General features: G+C 37.7%; 1 protein-coding gene across 1 annotated transcript in view; it reads left to right on the plus strand.

The window, feature by feature from the left end:
• Nucleotides 1–19,013, plus strand: part of TMC1 (transmembrane channel like 1) — a 235,628-nt gene that overhangs the window by 199,312 nt on the left and 17,303 nt on the right. The window contains exons 13-18 of the mRNA XM_023752328.1: nucleotides 3,557–3,701; nucleotides 4,498–4,692; nucleotides 7,240–7,419; nucleotides 7,538–7,699; nucleotides 8,548–8,676; nucleotides 16,946–17,013. Coding sequence (XP_023608096.1) covers nucleotides 3,557–3,701; nucleotides 4,498–4,692; nucleotides 7,240–7,419; nucleotides 7,538–7,699; nucleotides 8,548–8,676; nucleotides 16,946–17,013 — 879 coding nt within the window. The remainder of the gene's footprint in view (nucleotides 1–3,556; nucleotides 3,702–4,497; nucleotides 4,693–7,239; nucleotides 7,420–7,537; nucleotides 7,700–8,547; nucleotides 8,677–16,945; nucleotides 17,014–19,013) is intronic.

Consider the following 19,013-nt stretch of genomic DNA (forward strand, 5'->3'; position numbering starts at 1 on the left):
TACCTAATACAGTATTATTACATTCCCAAAATCTAAGATATTTCTAGTCTTTACCATATTTTTTTTTTTACTTTAATATATATATTGACTTCAGAGAGGAAGGGAGAGAGAAAGAGAGATAGAAACATTAATGATGAGAGAGAATCACTGATCGGCTGCCTCCCGCACACCCCCCATTTTGATTTGCCAAGACTAAAGTCAGGGTGCCAGTCACATTAGAGAGACCTCATGCGGATCATTTATGAGTTGGTCCTTCAATGTCCTTAGTCACTGGGCAAGGAAGTTTGTGTATGTCCAGTTACGCAGCTCTTTTCAGTGATTCTGCAGCGGCTGTGTATCCCCAGCTGGTCTGCATGGATGCAAATCCCAGCTCTACCATGGACTAAAAGACCTTTGACAACTTACACAAATGTTCTGTTCTCTAGTTTCCTTCTTAATAGAGTTGTAATAACACCTTGGTCTTAGGATGGCCATGAGGACTAAATGAGTTAATACATGAAATGAGTTAATACTGAGAACATATCTGGCTGGTGGTAAATAATTAATAACTGTCGATAATTTTGTTAGGATTATAACCCATTGGATTATTGAAGAATCAAATGTAACCCCAATGACAGAGCAGTCACATAGGTTTATGCGGTTGCACATTAATGGATTTGTGTATTCATTACAATAATTTTCTAGTTGGTGAATTTTAAGATTATAGAACAGCATTGTGCAAAGAAATACAAGATGAACCACACATCTCACTTAAAATTTTCTAGGAGCCGTATTAATTTACACAGGTAAATTAATTTAATTTAGAAATACTTTTATTGATTTTTTTGAGAGAGAGGAGGGAAGAGAAACATCGAATTAATGAATTTTAATAATATATTTTATTCAATATAGCAAATGCATTAACAAATAATTAAATTAATATTATTATTGAGGATTTTTTTGGTACTGACTTTGAAGTCTTGTGTGTATTTTATATTATCACATTTCAAGCATTCAGTGACCACATGTTGCTGGTGGTGACCATATTGGATAATGCCAGCCTAGAGGAAATGGCAGTTTTTCCTAACTAGCTTAAAGATGCCATTTAGCATAGTTGCAGGGCACAAAATCCACATTTTCTCTCTTAAAGTCATTCATATTATGCCGATGAAACCAGCCTGGTTTTGGTCCCTCCCTCTAGCATGGACCTTTGGTTGTTTGTTACCTGATTGGCCAGTGGTTTAAACTCGTTATTATGTATTGCAAAACAGTTACAAAGCAATTCATAACTCCCACCCACTCCTAGCTTTGGGAACAAGGCTTGGTAGAAAGAGAATTAATGAGATATAAGTGATTGTACAAAATCATTTATCATTGCCTCCCCTCATCCCCACCCCGATAGAATATATTATTGGAATAAACATCGGTGGCTTTATGAGTTACATTATTAAAATCAAATAGAAGGAAACTAGGTTTTGAAATCAATTAGTCTACGGATGGACTTGAACATCTTGCCCATACTGTTTGTCTAGGCATCCTCATCTATAAAATGGTGGCCAATATCTAATTTTAATTATTTAATAGGGAAATTGGAAGGTAATATGATATGGAAATCCAAGAAAGTTCTTTGAGGTTTTAAGACAGGGTGACTAACTTTATTGACTCAGGACTCTCCCTCTTTTAGCACTGACGTCCTGTGCCCTGGAAACCCATTCAGTCCCTGGCAAACCAAGATGGTTGATCACTATAGTCTTAGTTCCTTCCTTCCTTCCTCCCTCCCTCCCTCCCTCCTTCCCTCCTTCCTTCCTTCCTTCCTTCCTTCCTTCCTTCCTTCCTTCCTCCCTTTCTTCCTTCCTTCTTTCCTTTCTTCCTTCCTTCTTTCCTTCCTTCCTTCTGAGGCAGTGTACATTACTAACCACTTACTAAGCTTAGAAATATTCATAGTCAAAAGTTACATATGTATTAAAAGCAAATTAATACAGCATAATGTAAAGTTGTATAACATGGAGACCATTAGCCCCTTCATATGTTGTCTTCATCTCTTTGAAGTTTTGTATCACAAAGTAAAGGTGCTGTAATTTCAATATCTAATTGTTCCTATTAAAAACAGTTTTTTGAGCTAAAAATTTTGGTATATCCAGAGCAGCAAACTACTGGAAATAACTGAGTCATTCAGGGCAGGCATGCCTTACTGAGATGGCTCTTGCTGTCTGTTTTATCCCAACAGGCATTTCCAAGACTTTCACCTGTTGTAGGGTTCATTGAGATTAGATATACCTCTTTTTCTGTTTATGAGACTGGCCATAATAGACTAAGCTAACAAGCAGAGCATTGAATACCTAAATAATGTTCACATATAAGCCTCAAATAGTGTTAAAAATTTTGTCCACATAGACTATCCTCTATATATTAAAAACCTATATATACCATAAACCAGCTTCAATACATGCATATAAATATTTTTAAATTAGGAAAAGAGAGAATATATTTATCTATTAACCCTTAAACATTACAAAGTAGGTAGTAGTTTAATTATTTTACAGATGATAAAATCATATTAGACATACCCAGTGACCTACCTACAGCCATTTGACTGTAAGATCTATTTGAACCAAATTATATTTGGTTATTTTTTCATAACACATTAGCCATTTAAAATAGATAAACTTTCATAAGGGGTGGGGACATTGGGGGAATTTAGATGACCCTAGAGATGCCTGTCAACCTATGATGTCACATTTATATCATATTGCTTCTTTCTTTTTGGGTTCCATAATCACTGTCATATTTAAAAAACCAAAGCCTTATAGGACCATTTTATAATATGTATCATATGAAATTTCAGTTTTGCTATTTTTAGTGATTAGGGGAAAAAAGTGGAATATGTATAATACAGTTCTCTAACTACTGAAATAAATGTGCAAGTAAGTGCATTTAAACTTTCCAATCCAAAAAAATATTTTTTAAATCACTGAGTAGAATATGTGCAACTACTATCTTGATTTTTGATCAAGAGTTGCAGAGTAATGGAGAAATGTCATGCATTTGATGCAATCACTTTTTTGGAGGACATTCTAGGGAGAATTGAAATGCATGCAGTGATTTCCTGACCTGACCTGGCTTCGTCCATCTCGAGGCTTCAGGGGGTCTGGGAACCTTGAAGTTGTGTAGAACAGTGTCAGAACCTACCCATATTTTCTTTTCCTGGGAGGGACCCGATGGTTTCCTTCAGATTTCTAAAGAGAGCCTTATCCCACAAAAGGTTAAGAGCCTAGTATATGAGCTAAGAAAACAGTTTAGGAAAACAAATAAAAATATGTATTTTTATATAACCTGTTTAATTTTTAAAACCATCAAGTCTTTTAATCTTGAAAGCCTGACAAATGCACAGTGTAAAAACTTAAAACAAAATTTAAAAATAAACTTCTATTTTCTGGTTATTTAAAAAAAGTGTTTGAAAATATGTCTTTTAGCTATTGCTTCTCTAATTAACCTATACTTATGATGTTTTAACATTCCCTTTATTCTCCCCCTTTTTTGTATTCTGGTTGCTGGATTAAACTTCCTGTTTTTATAGAATGACCCAAAATATTGGTGACGATGGGGGTGGTGATGACAACACCTTCAACTTCAGCTGGAAGGTGTTCTGCAGCTGGGACTACCTGATCGGCAATCCGGAAACAGCAGACAACAAATTCAATTCTATCACAATGAACTTTAAGGTAAAGATGGCCACCTTCCAGAGTCTTTTCTTTGTATTTCTAATATATGTATTTTTTATTGATTTCAGAGAGGGAGAGAGAGGGAGAGAGAGATAGAAACATCAATGATGAGAGAAACTCATTGATTGGCTGTTTCCTGCATGCCCACTACTGGGACCGAGTCTGCAACCCAGGCATATGCCCTTGACCGGAATAGAACCTGGGACTCTTCAGTCTGCCGGCCGACGCTCTATCCACTGAGCCAAACCGCCTAGGGCTTTACTTTGTATTTGTCAGAGTAAAATGGGAGCAATCCCATATGTTCCAGCTAACAAAGTATCTTGACAATTAAAAGAAAGATTAACTCATCATTTCTGCCTACTGGGACTTGGGCAGAGTTCTGATTATGACTGGAAAATATCTGATGACCCACAACAGCACTATCTCTTCTCTACGTTTGGTATTAAAATAATGCCATTGGCTTAAAATAGAGGACCATTAGTAATCAGAATCAGATATTTTATATAACAGAACAATGCTCAATATTTAAGATGACTTTGAAGTATTATTTTGTAGCTTTTAGAAAACTGTACTGGAAGAGAATTTAGAATGAAGACTATCCTATTAGAGTGGCTAGAGATGGTTTGTAAGAATTCCTCCTTTCTCTCACTTGTTCTCACTTACTGGCAATATTCACTGGTTTGTGAAATCCCAGATTTAGTTTATTTTCACATTTTACATTCTGATGTTAGAAAAATTAATTTCTGAGTTCATGATACTTGTGTAGCTCAGATATTTCTCTTTTTCCTGGTTTTAGGAAGCTATCATCGAAGAAAGAGCGGCCCAAGTAGAAGAAAACGTCCATCTGATCAGATTCCTGAGGTTTCTCGCTAACTTCTTCGTGTTTCTAACACTTGCCGGGAGTGGATACCTCATCTTTTGGGCTGTGAAGAGATCCCAGGAATTTGCGCAGCAAGATCCTGACACCCTTGGGTGGTGGGAAAAAAATGAAGTTCGTCTCTGCATGCTTTTTATGTGCTTAGAACCTGACATTTGAGATTTTGTGGGTTATGCTTCTATGGCAGAACATTAAATAAGGCCACTCTCTACCTCTTTCCTCCATCTGCCCTGTGAGTTAGCCAACCCTGTCCCACATTTTCCACTCTATCCCAGCCTTATTTGCAAAGCTGTCTACTGGCTGTCCTTCATTTTGGGACATTCTGGAACATGACAGTTGGGAGAGATGTTAGCACACATGTATTCCAACCAGTATAGTTTACAAGAGGATGAGGACTCTCAGGAGATTAGGTGATGTGTTCGTGGTCACAGAACTATGGAGAAAAGTGAGTTAAAACCTAGGATTCTTGGTTTCAAGCCCCACACTCTTTTCATGAACTTACGCTGATTTCTCTGTAGATCCTGCATCTGTAACTGAAAGATCCATTTGTTGCCTGAATTCTCTGAAGCAGCGATGATAGAGCCTTGGTTCCTGTGTTTATCTCGTGGACACATTCAGATTGCCTCCCCCACTTTGGGCAAGTCTGGGCTTCTCGCTCTTTTTCACTAGCAGCCTAACTCCCTATCTCCCTTTTCTCCTCCTAGCCTTCTTTCCTCCCCCTCTGAATGCTATTCAAATTAGGAAGGTTAACTCTTTCCAGGCATTAAATAAGATTGTCATTTTTCCCCCCAGCATATCTGCCCATTCAGCAGGTCAGAGAAGGGAGGTCAGAGGTTGATATTTAAAATCAGGAAATCATTGATCATATATTGTTGCTAAGGCCTATTCTCTTTAATAAAATGTTCCAGCATGCAATGTGGCACCATTTAGAACTTAGGCATTTTCAAAGTTTGGGTAGATTTAGTATAGACTTCCCACACTGAAATTTCTGCAGAGCCTCATAGACCAAAAAGGTTAAGTCTTCACAGTATAGAATCTCCTTAAACATGTTGAGACAGAAAATGGTATTAGTTACAACAAAAACTAACAAACAAAAGCATTCTATATTTAGCAATGGTAACATTGGAGATGGAAGGCCATTCATTTAAGAGACTATTAAAACACAGACATTTCATGGAAACCTGTGAAACAGTCATTTGGTGGAGATATTTCATTTACTTAAAACAAATGAACTTCAAAGCCTTTACTAAATTTGCTGTCAACATTCTTTCTTATAGTTGTGATAATATTTATAGGCACAGTTATGCCACTTTAGTCTATGGTTCATATTGACTATATTTTTGTATAAATGAACCACAGTAAAGGATGGGTAGTTGATTGTCAATCATGAAAAGGGTCACTCTTTGTAAGAACCAGTTTAATACCCATTTTAGGAGATCCCTGAGTCCTAGGAGCCAACAAAGGTAATAATGGGGAGTTATGCATAACTATAAATTTGATAAACCAGAATTAAATTTACCTTATATAAGATTGTATAAGATCTGCCAAGTTTTTACTTTAGGCTGAAATGATATCATGCTGATTTTATGTTATGCTGATTTTTAGCTCCTGTTGGTCATGCATATATAATGTTCTTAATAAAAATGGAAAAAGCGTATTGACAATTATTTTCTAAATATAGACTAGTACTTCTAATCAAAATATGGAATCCACAAGGGGAAATAGGAAATGTTTAATGGTGGCAGTTTGAGCCAGGTATTTAGGAAGGATAGTTGCTAATGTTACCTGAAACGTTACCAGAAATCCTTTTTTTAAAATTTTTTTTTTTAGTTTAAGGAAGGCTTTTCCTCCACCATAAAAGTAGTACCTGCTCTGGATTTTTTTCCTTTGACTTAATTTAGCCAAATAATATAATCGTAAGGATGCCAGTCAGTCAGGAGAGAAGGACCACACATTTCCTACTTGCCCCGACCCCCAACCCCTCTCTCTCTCATCATTCTCTTGCTTTTGGCATCATGAACCAGTCATCCTTTTGAAACTGTCTTGCCTTGGCTTCAGTGGCTTCAATAACATCATACTATATGTTCTTCTTTTGTTTCCCTGATTGTCCTCTGTTTTTTTTTTTTTTTTGATAAAGCACTTCTTTTGCTCCTAACAGTTTGCATGTCCCTGAATTCAATGTTTAGTCCTGAGCACATCTCAAGGAAGTCATTCATTCTAACTAATTAAACTAACTCATATGCTGATGATTGTCAAGTTATTATTTCTAATTTGGATCTCATTCTTCAAGCAGATCATTTTCCATTGCCTTTGGAAATATGTTGTGTAGTGTGTATCATCATATCAGAATCAGTTACCATACAGAACAATACAGGTTCTTTGGGTAGTGAGTGATGTAAATTGCATCCCTCATTATACCAGGAAACACTGTTATTACTGGCACATATACAAGTTCATATACATCCAAATCTTGAGAATGTGAGTTGATATTGACTTTGATTTTTTTTTATTAAGATTACATTTTAAAAATGCACAAGATAATCTTCTTTAGTCTAATAAAAGATCAAAGGTATCTAGCTGGAACTTTGCAAAAGTCTGGAGGAAAGCAATAATAATTTCTAAATACTATTAACCCAATTTATCCCTTGTGTCTCCTTGCAGATGAACATGGTCATGTCCCTCCTGGGGATGTTCTGTCCAACATTGTTTGACTTGTTTGCTGAATTGGAAGACTACCATCCCCTCATTGCTCTAAAATGGCTACTGATACGCATTTTTGCTCTTCTTTTGGGCAACTTGTATGTATTTATTCTTGCCTTGTTGGATGAGATCAACAACAAGGTAAATCGTGTGTCTGGATTGCCATCAGCATGTTGTTACATTCCCAGTCTTAAGACTGCTAGACATGCATTTGATATCTGTGTTATGTTCACTTTTGTTGCTATTGCTTGCTTTCTAGATTGAAGAGGAAAAGCTAGTAAGGGTCAATATTACCTTGTGGGAAGCCAACATGATCAAGGCCTACAATGCAACACTCACTGGAAATAGCACCGGGGCACCCTTTTACGTGCACCCTGCAGATGTACCTCGAGGACCCTGCTGGGAAACAATGGTGGGGCAGGTAATATCGCAAACAGAGTGCATGACAATTAATGGATTAAAAAAGAGCAGAGTCAATAGTTCTTCCATAAGTGTGGCCTAATTTTTTATTGCTTAAACTAATAAAATACAGCTAAGATTTATTGAATGCTTACCATGTGCTGGCTGTGAATTTCATATACATTATCTCATGCATGCCTCACATCCATTCACTGAGGGAAGTTCTCCTTTTATACCCCTTTTAGAGTTGCACGTAACAGAAGGATTGTTTTCAAACAAAGTGAGTTGTTTACTACCTATTGGTGTTCTAATAAAGCAGATTGTTGTTTTAATTTATAATACTGTGGGGCTTAAGTATTTCCCAATGTTTTAATTGACTGTGTATTTTCTCCTGAGGATTTCTTGTTCGCAACATTTGCCAATTCTTTTCCTAATTGGATCACCCATCTATTGTCATACTGATTTGTAAAAGTTTTCATGTGTTAGAAAAATGAATCTTCTATCATCTATGCTGCAGGTGCTTTTTCCAAGTTTGTCTTTAAAATTTATAAATATTGCTGTTTGCCAGATTAAATTTTATACTTCCACATGGCCAATATTTTCCTATTTTGGGATATTGTGTGATGCTTATAAAAGTTTCTCAGTAATAAGACTTTTAATACAGTGATTTTGGAACAGAAAATAATTATTTTTAGACAAATAAAATAAGAGTGAAACATTCTTCATTTGCTAGACATGCCTAACTAGTTTCTTTACCATTAATTGCAGTTTTCATGCTCATACTGTTTAGAAACATGACAAATTCGCTGTCAACACTAGGACCATTTAAAGACAAAAATGCAAATTGTAATGCAGATAATATCTCCACAGGAATTTGTGCGGCTGACTGTTTCTGATGTTTTGACCACTTATGTCACAATCCTTATTGGGGACTTTCTCCGGGCATGTTTTGTAAGATTTTGCAATTACTGCTGGTGCTGGGATTTAGAATATGGATATGTAAGTATGATACTCATGTTCTCTTATCAGATTATTCTTTTGTGGCTCATGGTTTACACACACTATGCAAGAAGAAGATATCTCAGGATTTAGAGGGTGGGATCTACTTTTTATTATTTATTTTATTTTTTAAATATATTTTTATTGATTTCAGAGAGGAAGGGAAAGGGAGAGAGAAATAGAAATATCAATGATGAGAGAGAATCATTGATCAGCTGCCTCCTACACGATCCCTACTGGGGATCGAGCCAGTAACCCCGGGCATGTGACCTTCACTGGAATTGAACCTGGGATCCTTCAGTCCGTAGGTCGATGCTCTATCCACTGAGCCAAACCAGCCAGGGGGGATCTACTTTTTAGATGTCAATACAGTAGTTCCCCCTTATCTGCAGAGAATACATTCCAAGACCTCCAGTGGATGCCTGATACCACAGATAGTACCGAACCTATATACACTATTTTTCCCTACATAGACATGCCTTTTTACTTAAAGAAGCACTTTATGGCTTCCTTTTGGCATATCTTACTTGCCAGCATCACTACTCTTGTGTTTTGGAGCCATTATTAAGTAAAAATGTTATTTAAACACAAGCACTGCAATACCAGGACAATTGATGTGATGACTGAGATGGCTACTAAGTGACTAACAGCAGGGGGCATCTGTATATGGATGCACTGGACAAAGTGATGACTCACATCCCAAGCAGGCTGGAGCAGGGGGATGCAAGGTTTCATCACACCACTTAGAACAGCGGGCGACTTAAAACATACAAATTGTTCATTTCTGGAATTTTCCATTTAGTATTTTTGAACAACAGGTGACCATGGATATCTGAAACTGTGGGAAGCGAAACTGTGGATAAGGAGGGAACTACTATAAATGAAGTCCAATGGGTATGGTTTTAATTCAGAGGGGGGTCAGACTTGAATATCATGGCTCACAATATTCTCATCAATTAGCACAGGATGGCTGAAGCAATGGATGGTGAACTCAGTAAGTCTTGGACCCAGAGTTAGCTCCCTCCCCACGAAGCTTGCTGGCATTTCCAGAAACAGGGCAGGATGGGTAGTGTCAACCTCTTATTCTATTAATGCCTCGGAATGCTACTAAATAAACTCCTAGACACGGATCCTGGCTAGTCCCTGTGCAGTACATTGGGAAATAGAAGGATTTATTGACTATAGTGCTTACTTCATAAAGCTCACAATCTAACAAGAGCTCAGCAGAGACAAGCAGGGGGCTTTTGAGGAGGTTTCGAGGAAGGCCCAGGGTGCTGACAGGGCTCTGGCAAGTGGTGGAGCTGAATTCCAGCAAGCTGACTTTCTTTCCCATGACAACAGCATGGAAGTCAGGTTTCTTTGACTTCATCACCAGCTCACTGTCTACGCTCAACCTCGGATCACCACACAAAGTTCGAAGGCGGCAGCAAGCACATATCACTACTCTGTGGTCTAAGACACTCCAGCGGCCCACCGTCCCTCTTTTGCAAATGAAACAGTCATCTTGGGAAATATGACCTGGGGGTTGGTTGTACTCATTTGCTTAAAATCCTCCAGTAGCTTAGTTAGAAGGAATTCCAAATCCCTGTCTAGGCCCTTTAATTCCTTATATGATCTGTTTCTTTTCTTTTTCTCTGAGCTCACCTCTTACTACTTTTGCTCTTTCATTGTAAAGTCCACAAACGTTGGGATTTTCTTATGCTCCAATACAAGATGGTCCTTTCATTGTCACTAGCTGTTCCTCCCTCCAGGGTTGCACATTCCCAGAATTTGGCATGGCTCATTCTTTTTTGTCATTAAAGACTCAGATTATGTCACCTCTTTAGAGCTCTTCTCTGGCCGCCCATTCTAATGTAGCCTACCGGACACTCTCAGCACACTGTTTATTTTCTTCATGTGACGTTTAACTACGTGACATTCCCGTTTTAAAGTACTTATTATGTGTCTCCCTCTGTTAGAATGAAAGCTCTATGACACAGAGGCCTTGACCTCTATGCTTAGAACTACTAGTATGCCTGTCACATGGCAAGCATTAGGTGTTGACTGGCTGGTTCAGTGTTGAACCTCCTCATTCTAGCATCATCAAGGCAACACCATGCATCTATTGACAGATTTCTGTTTGCTTGCAGGCATGGAGTCAGCTCTGGCTTAATGTTTTTGAGCCCATGATGTTTCTCTTCTCACTAGTGAAGTGATATCCTTTACTACGGATCTCCCTCCTGTCTCATGCCCTGAGTCTCAGGACAAATCCTACATTCAGAACTGTCTTTAAGACTCTGGGCTAGCTTCTCTGCCTGGCTATCTGACTTTGAAATCATGACCTTCTCTTAGGTCATCTCTATCACTCTCACTGAAAGTGGCTCTCAGACGAGCCAAAAGCAGTTAGGTAATGCTCTTTGGTGAACGATAGTGAGGTAATGCTATAGATCCAGGATGCTGTTGCATTGCTTTCCCGTTCCCTGCTATGAGGTATTCAGCTGGCTTGGTTTCATTTCTGTTTTTCTTGCCTGATTCAGCTCTTCTGATGCAGACATAAAAATTGCCCTTTTTTTGTTAGACTATTGCTTAGCTTATGCTTGCTTTTTAGCACTTTCTTCTTAAGTGCTAGAAAATTTTGCTTTAAATATGAAGTCAATGCAACATGACCTGGATGCATAAACGCTGTAATTAAATGATTGATTTATTATCCATTGAGTGCTGACAGTGCTCTTGAATTAGTACAAAGTACAGAAAAAAACAAGTTTCTGTCTTAGGTCATAGAGAAAGAATTTTCTTCCATGTTACCTTTGGAAAGTGCTTCAGAGAGAAGCTCAGCATTAAAACAATTTTTAAAGCATTGAAGTTGGATGATGGATCTCTGATGTGGATTTGATTATCATCGATCCACCAAGTGAACAGCTTACACAAATTGAATGCCTACTAGGTGCGAAACATTATGGGCAAACTCTGGTGCTGGGTGATAAAGGGATACAGAGAAAAGATGTAAGTCTTAGGAGAGGTTGCACACTTGGATTTGCAAGCTAGATTCAACTTACAGATGGTTTTTTCCTTTGGTCCACAGAGTGATTTGTTTGTTTTTAATGAGCTAACATGTTAGAACTGGAAGATTTACATTTTAAAAATATGAATTTATTGCTTTGCTAATGTAGTGGAAGGACTGGAAACTGTAGACTCATATTCCCACTCCAGAGAAATTGGCTGGAGCTGAAAAACCACTGCCCTCTTCAGTTTTATTCATTCACCAGTTTCTTACATTCTTTACTGCTCTTTAATCTTGCAAGCTTCCATTGTCAGTACCTAGCAGAAAATGCAAATGCCATGGGAGAAATCCCCTGTGATTGGATTTCCAGAGGGGGAGGGGAGAGGCCAATAGAAATGCAGACATGACAGAGGAGGAGGCATTTGAGCCAAGTCTTAAAGGATGATCAGAATTTCAAAGGCTTGAGATGGAAGGAAGCATTCTCAGTGAGGGACATTATACCTTGTCCAGCAGCTGGACAATATGAGCAGTGCAGGCAGAGAACAGAAAATCTGTAAAATCCACTGTGCGTTAAATATGAAAATAAAAATCACAGGTAATCTCACCACTATGGCATTGCTTATTTGGATTATTTGAATCACATAGTATTAACATTTATTTTTATGTAAATAAACGAATACTGTAGATTCATTATAGATTTTTATAAACATTTAAAATGTATATATATAAATGTATTTTATATATTATTCAAATGTATAAAATACATTTTTATTAAAACATATATTTAATGACTAGTTGCTTGCTTTTTCACCTAACAGTGACCATTTTCCTATGCTGTTAACCCTTCTTTTATGACATAGTTTTTAGATGGTTGTGTGATATTCTGTATTTGAATATACCTTCATTATACATTAAGCTGATCAGGGGTGGAACTAAGTCTAGAACCCATGTCTGATCAACTTCAAAGCCATCAACTAGATTTACATCATGTTGGTTTTCACTGTAATTCATAACCTTAGACATTTAAGGGAATCTGCCACATGATGACTAATTCATGAGCCAATCTATGGCATTTGCAATTTAAGGTACTCCCAGGCTTAGACAGGTCACTTGCAGTAGAATAAAGCTAGCAGAAGAGGTTTGGATATAGAATTAGATAAACTGATGTTCTCTAGCTGATAAGAAGATATTATTTAGCCATCCAGGAAGATGGCATGAAAAGAATCAGTAAGAAGTCATGGGTATCCCATGAAGGGATGAGAACATGGGAAAAGGGACAGCACAGCTGGATTTGAAGTTCCACTTGAATATTGGACAGTATGTGTCTACAGGCAACTAGGATTGAAGTGCAAACCTCAAGGCGTTGAGTTGTCCTAGTAGATGAGGCTAGGATTTGTCCTCAGTCAGTGGTTCTCACCTATGAGGGTACATTAGAATCCCGTAAAGGCAGGATAGGATTTCTGATTCAGGAGATCTGGGTTGGACCTGAGAATTTACTCTCAAGTTCCCAGGTAAAGCTGCTTGCTGGTCTGGGGACCACCCTTGAGAAGCATTGCCTTAGAGACACAGGCAGGCCAGCCAGCAGTTCTAAAAGGAGTGGTTCCAACCATGGGAAATGAGATTTGAGTGAAGAAAGTCAGGCAGGTCATAGCAATAACAGAATTCTATCTGAGATCCTGAATTGCACTTCACAATATTCAGAGGTAGATGATCTGCCCCAAGTAGCTAAACTTGCAGAGAGAGTGGGTTTTCCCAGGCTCTTTAGTCCAGTGAGCACCATATGTCTTCCCTCTGTGTAGATGACTGACTAGCCCATCACAAACAAAGATCCCAACATAAAACAAGGTAATTGCCAATCCCTTGACTATTATGGACCTTAGCCCCAAACCAAATGGGCTCCTTGGTTTCTGACCCTTAAAAATCTTATTAGTGAGTTTATTATACGTATCCCATTTGAAACATTCATTAACTCAGATTTCAAGAAAACCTTTTTACTCCCCAAGCTTCATTTACCTCTAAGCTTTTTAGATTTTAGAGGCAATTAAACACATTGCAAATTGATTTACACTGATGTTATTAAAATATTGATTTAAAATTTAAACTATAATATAGTCTTATATGTTTAAAAAATCCACCTGTAAAAGAATGAGCATTGAATTTTATGTATGTGTGTGTGTGTGTGTGTGTGTGTGTGTGTATACGTGTGGGGGTGCCTTCTCGCATTTGTTTTATCTTTAGAGTGGAAGTTTCTGAGCTTAATGTCTACAGAATTAAATTAATTTCTAAGGTATTTACAGAAAAGCAATTCTTTAATAATTGGGTCTAATGTTCAACCAATTACATATTTTAAATTAGAAAGGGATTTTAGAAATTATTTAGTTTAGAAGTTAACAAACTTTCTCTATAAATGACTGGATAGTGTTTTTGCTTTTGCAGGTGTGATATAATGAGAAATGTTTATTTTGGTCTTCATTCCAAGCTCCTGGCACATAACTCCTGATATCTTTGTAATTTCATAAACAATAAAAGTACTAGGAATAGCTTTGACCCCGGTACCTGACACAGAGCTCCTCAATTCCTTGGAATTTCTTGGGTGATAAGAACAGTTTTTGTTCTCATGAAGTAAGTCTTGGTGGACTTGGAAAGCTTCAGGATGTGGTCTGGTCATCGGAAAGTCCAAGCCATGATTAGGAGCTTCAAATTTTAAGCCTCTTCCCCCATCCTCCAGATATGGCTCATGGACCATAGTGTGCCAACCCCTAATCTAATTTGTTTCATAAATTTATCTATGAGGAAACCGAAGCCAGGAGAGATTAGTGACCAGCCCAGTTCACCCAGCTAGGAAATGGTTGGGCAGAGTCTTACTCTCAGGTCTGCATGCCTGTCAAGTATCTGTATCACCAAGCCACCTGGGTTGGTAGGACTGCTCTATACCCTTTGTCAATTTATGCATCAAAGCTTCTATTCCTCCAGCTGTCCTTGCTGCATACAGGTACTCTGTGTGTCCTTTGAGTTTTTCTAGTCACCTGGTAACAAAAATATCTTATCTCAAATGACCTTTAAGCGGTTTGAGTGCTCGTGAGAATAAAGGGAATGCAGTTCTGAAAGGTTGCATTTTTTCACTGTCTGTGGTTTATTGGGCTAAATCATGACACTATTCTAAGAGGCCAACATTGAAGGTTTGATTTTGGAACTGACACAGAACAGAGCTGCACTAAGTCCACAGATGTCACAGGCCACCCAGCTGAGCTTTTGTCAAATGTGTTATGTGATCTCTCAGGGCTCCAGGAGAGGAGAATATATGATCCAGAGCAAAGTTCTCCCAGGGAAGGAGAAATACTCAGAATTGATGTTTCTCATGATTGGAAGCATTTTTTTTCTCCATGAAGGCCACGTTTTTTTTTCATTGTTGATTTTATACCAAAGACTGTCAACAAAGTCTCTTTTGTAGCACCTTATAAATGTTATAGATCTAGATAATTAACAAACACTCTGTATATAATTTTGCAATATCTTGAGTGAATTTGTGCTGAAATCATCCAGGTCATCTTTGTTCTGCCTAGTATAATAGGGCTATCTATTGTTTCATTCTGTATCGTTTTACCTTGTTATTTAATCATTCTTGTTATGCCATTTGCTGTTTATCCCCTGAATCTACTAACAAGGCACATTGCTTGTATCTTTCAGTTGACTAGGAGAGTACCACTGTCTTTGGGAATGTGATGAAGTTGACCTAGATTCAAGAAGTCTTTAGCAAAGCATTTAGCAAAGAATTCAAGAATTCTTTAGCAAATCTACCTTCTTACAAATATATGCTTGGGTTCTTGAGTTTGGGAATAACAGAGACACTTTCAGGTCATGTGTGTATGTTTGTGTGTGTGTATTGGGGAGGGAGTTATTATAAGGATATATATGGCCTGAAGTTACATGTGCAGATGTCAACATCTGGGGCAGTGATAGGGACCTACCACACTCATGGTCTCTTGGTCCTTTCACCTCCTATCTTTTTGCTGTTCTCTTTTGCTCTTGTTACCCATTCCTCAGTCTCCTTCCTGACTATTCTCTATTTTAAATTAAATAGAAGCAGTCCTGCTGTCGTGGCTCAGTGGTTGAGCATCAACCTATGAATCAGGAGGTCACAGTTAGATTCATGGTCAGGGCACATGCCTGGGTTGTGGGCTTGATACCCAATGTGGGGGCATATAGGAGGTAGCTGATCAATGATTCTTTCTCATCATTGATATTTCTATCTCTCTCTCCCTTACTTTCTGAAATCAATAAATATGTATTTTTTAAAATTAAATAGAAGCAAACTGTATTACCTTTGCATTAATCCCATTGGTAGAAGCTTTCCTTATAGAATGCCTAATATGTCACCTGGAAGCCTTTGGATGGGCCACCCTAGGAAGATACCTACCTCAGTTCCTATCAGTGGCACCTCTATACAAAGAACTGCCTGGTCCTGCCACCCTACGCAGGATGGTATCATCCCAGAGACAAACACTGGACATCCAGTTCAATAACTTCTTTAACTTTTGTTGTGTTTCTTTCTAATTATTTTATTGTAAAAGAAATTCACATATTTTTATTAAAAAATATTTTACAAGATACAAAACTTGAAGAAAATAAAAGCTATAACCCATCCCCACATGAAATAACTATTAATTTTGTTGAATACTTCCAAGTCTTTTCTTTACACATAGTTTCATAAAGAGTACATAAAATAATGAATGTATAATTTTGTATATTTTTCATTTAATGTTAAAATATAGTTTTCTCTTGTGTATGCAAATACTCTTCCAACATGATGTAATTAGCTGTGATATATGTCATCTTATAGATAAACTTTAGTTACTGAACCAATATCAGACATTTAGATGGCTTCATCTCTGCTTGTTTACATTTTTCAACACTTAAGATAGCTTTAAGACAAATTATGAGAAGTAGACTTAACAAGAGTGAGGTGTTTAAAGCTTTAAATATGTATCCTCAAATTGTTTTTCTAAAAGGCTGCTCCAATATTTACTCTCCCCAGCAGTGTATGAAAGCCTATCTCACCACGCTTTCACAGCACTGAATGACAGCATTTTAAAATGAGTTTTACAATGTTAAAAGGGTGCTTTATTACTTAACTTATTGCTAATTATTTGTTATATTGATCATCCCGCTATTGTTGCTGTAAGAAAATAGTTGAGAACTTAGCCATACCTATGTAGAAGCATAAACCACGTGCCTTTCAATATTCACCCCATGAGATACTAATCCAATGAATGTCTGTGTCTCTTCTAGCCTTCATATACTGAATTTGACATCAGTGGCAACGTCCTCGCTCTGATCTTCAACCAAGGCATGATCTGGTAGGCCAGCTGTTGGGTAATCTACCACTTTTTGAAAAGCCTCCAAGATCAATATTGCATAAAACACTGTGGCCCGGTGTCAAAGGAGATCACAATCTGTGTCTAAGTCAATATCTGCATTTGTAGAATGGATGGCTGTGAATAGTTTACTTTTTTCTTCTTCAAATCTTCAGTTTTGGTCTTCAAATGCATCTGTCTGTTTTGCCCAGCACTCCTTCATCAGGTGATGGGCACCTGTGTTCTAGTTGGTAGATTATTGGAAAGCGTTTTATATTTTCTGTCCTGTGACACTAGGATCTAACAATGAAACATTAATGATCACATTACTACATGTTAAGAATGGGATAAATTGTGAGATCTTTCTGAGAAACTGATTTTATCTTGTCATCACTATTGAATACATTTAAAATACAACTTATAGCTACTGTTAAAAATAGTATCTTACAAAAAAAATAGTATCTTACCAAATCCAATAATGTATAGAGATAAAACACATGTTTTAGGAAGGTCAAGTTAAAAATATGATCATTATTTTGGAACTTTTTTCACAGGGCCATTTGCACATCAGAATTATTCCTTTTGATGTACAAAGGATTGTTATATCTTTTATCAAATGAAAGCATTCTCTCGGAAAACCTTGACAGGTTAAGATGAATTGATATAGTCAAAGCCATTTTTTAGTTTAAAAATTGAATCACAGCATGCAATTCATCTGGGGACCATGTGTCTTGTAAATCTGTCACTCAACTAAGAGCACGCCAACCCACAAGCAGTTACAATTGAGCTTCTTTATCCCGTTGATACGTGTCTACTATAATATTGTGCCACTGATCACACCATTGTCCTATGTACAACTACTAATGACTAGTTCAGTTTTTGCACAAGCATCTTATGTTACTCAAATCTTTCAACCATGGCTGGCCTGAATTATTAAACTTTTGTGAGACTGGACCTCCTGCAAAAGTTAAAATTGTTTTACTTTAGTAATATAAAGACCATAGCCAAAGACCCATTCGTGCTGCCATGGGGCCTGTCAAATTCCTGGGCCTCATTAGATCAATCACTGCAAAGAAAAGGTTATGTTCTCTATTGTCAGGTGTATTTTAAATGTACTTTTTGGTTAAATTCGCAAGTTATGGCTTATGTGTCCAAGGAGTGAAATGCATCCTTTATTCTCCACGCAGAGGAAAGTCAAGGTGGTCCAACGTATAACTAACAGAGAGTCAAGGTAACAGCCTCTGTGGGTCCTGGATCTTTCCTTTCCTGGAGAGGATTCTGTTGTCTATAAGCCTAATGTGGCTGATTGAGGGCTGCACATTGCTACTGCAGGAATGAGGAAGCACTGTGTTATATCAGTTTTAAAACTCCCTGGCTCTTGCCCTGACTGGTTTGGCTCAGTGGATAGAGCGTCGGCCTGCGGACTGAAAGGTCCCAAGTTTGATTCCGGTCAAGGGCATGTACCTTGGTTGCAGGCACATCCCCAGTAGGGGGTGTGCAGGAGGCAGCTGGTCGATGTTTCTGACTCTCTATTTCTCTCCCTTCCTCTCTGTAAGAAATCAATAAAAAATATTAAAAAACAAAACAGAAAAAACTCCCTGGCTCTTGCAGAGTGCCATAAATCCCTCAGGCCCGGGGGGTGCCATTTGTACACACATGTGCTGCATGTCTCTTTCTTGTTCTTTCAGAATTTAGACAACACATTTGCCTAGAAATTCCTTTTCATTATTAGAAAAGCTGTTGTAATGGCTGCCTGCTTGTTTTCACTTGCAATTTCACAACTGTTTCTATATATTGCTATTGTTCATATTAACATTCTGAAATATCTAAAAACCTTGTTCTCTCGTGGGTAGATCCATTATCAAAATCTCTGCAATATCATTGCACTTTTGCTTTCTATGTATTCATCCTTGAGCTATTGAGCAAGTCTTGCTTCTGATGAGTCTGAGGAGGACTTTAGAAAGTGAACGTGCTTTTTGAGTAGACAAAGATAGCCACACACC

This window comes from Myotis lucifugus, unplaced genomic scaffold, assembly GCF_000147115.1.
Source record: "Myotis lucifugus unplaced genomic scaffold, Myoluc2.0 scaffold_31, whole genome shotgun sequence".
NCBI lineage: Eukaryota > Metazoa > Chordata > Mammalia > Chiroptera > Vespertilionidae > Myotis > Myotis lucifugus.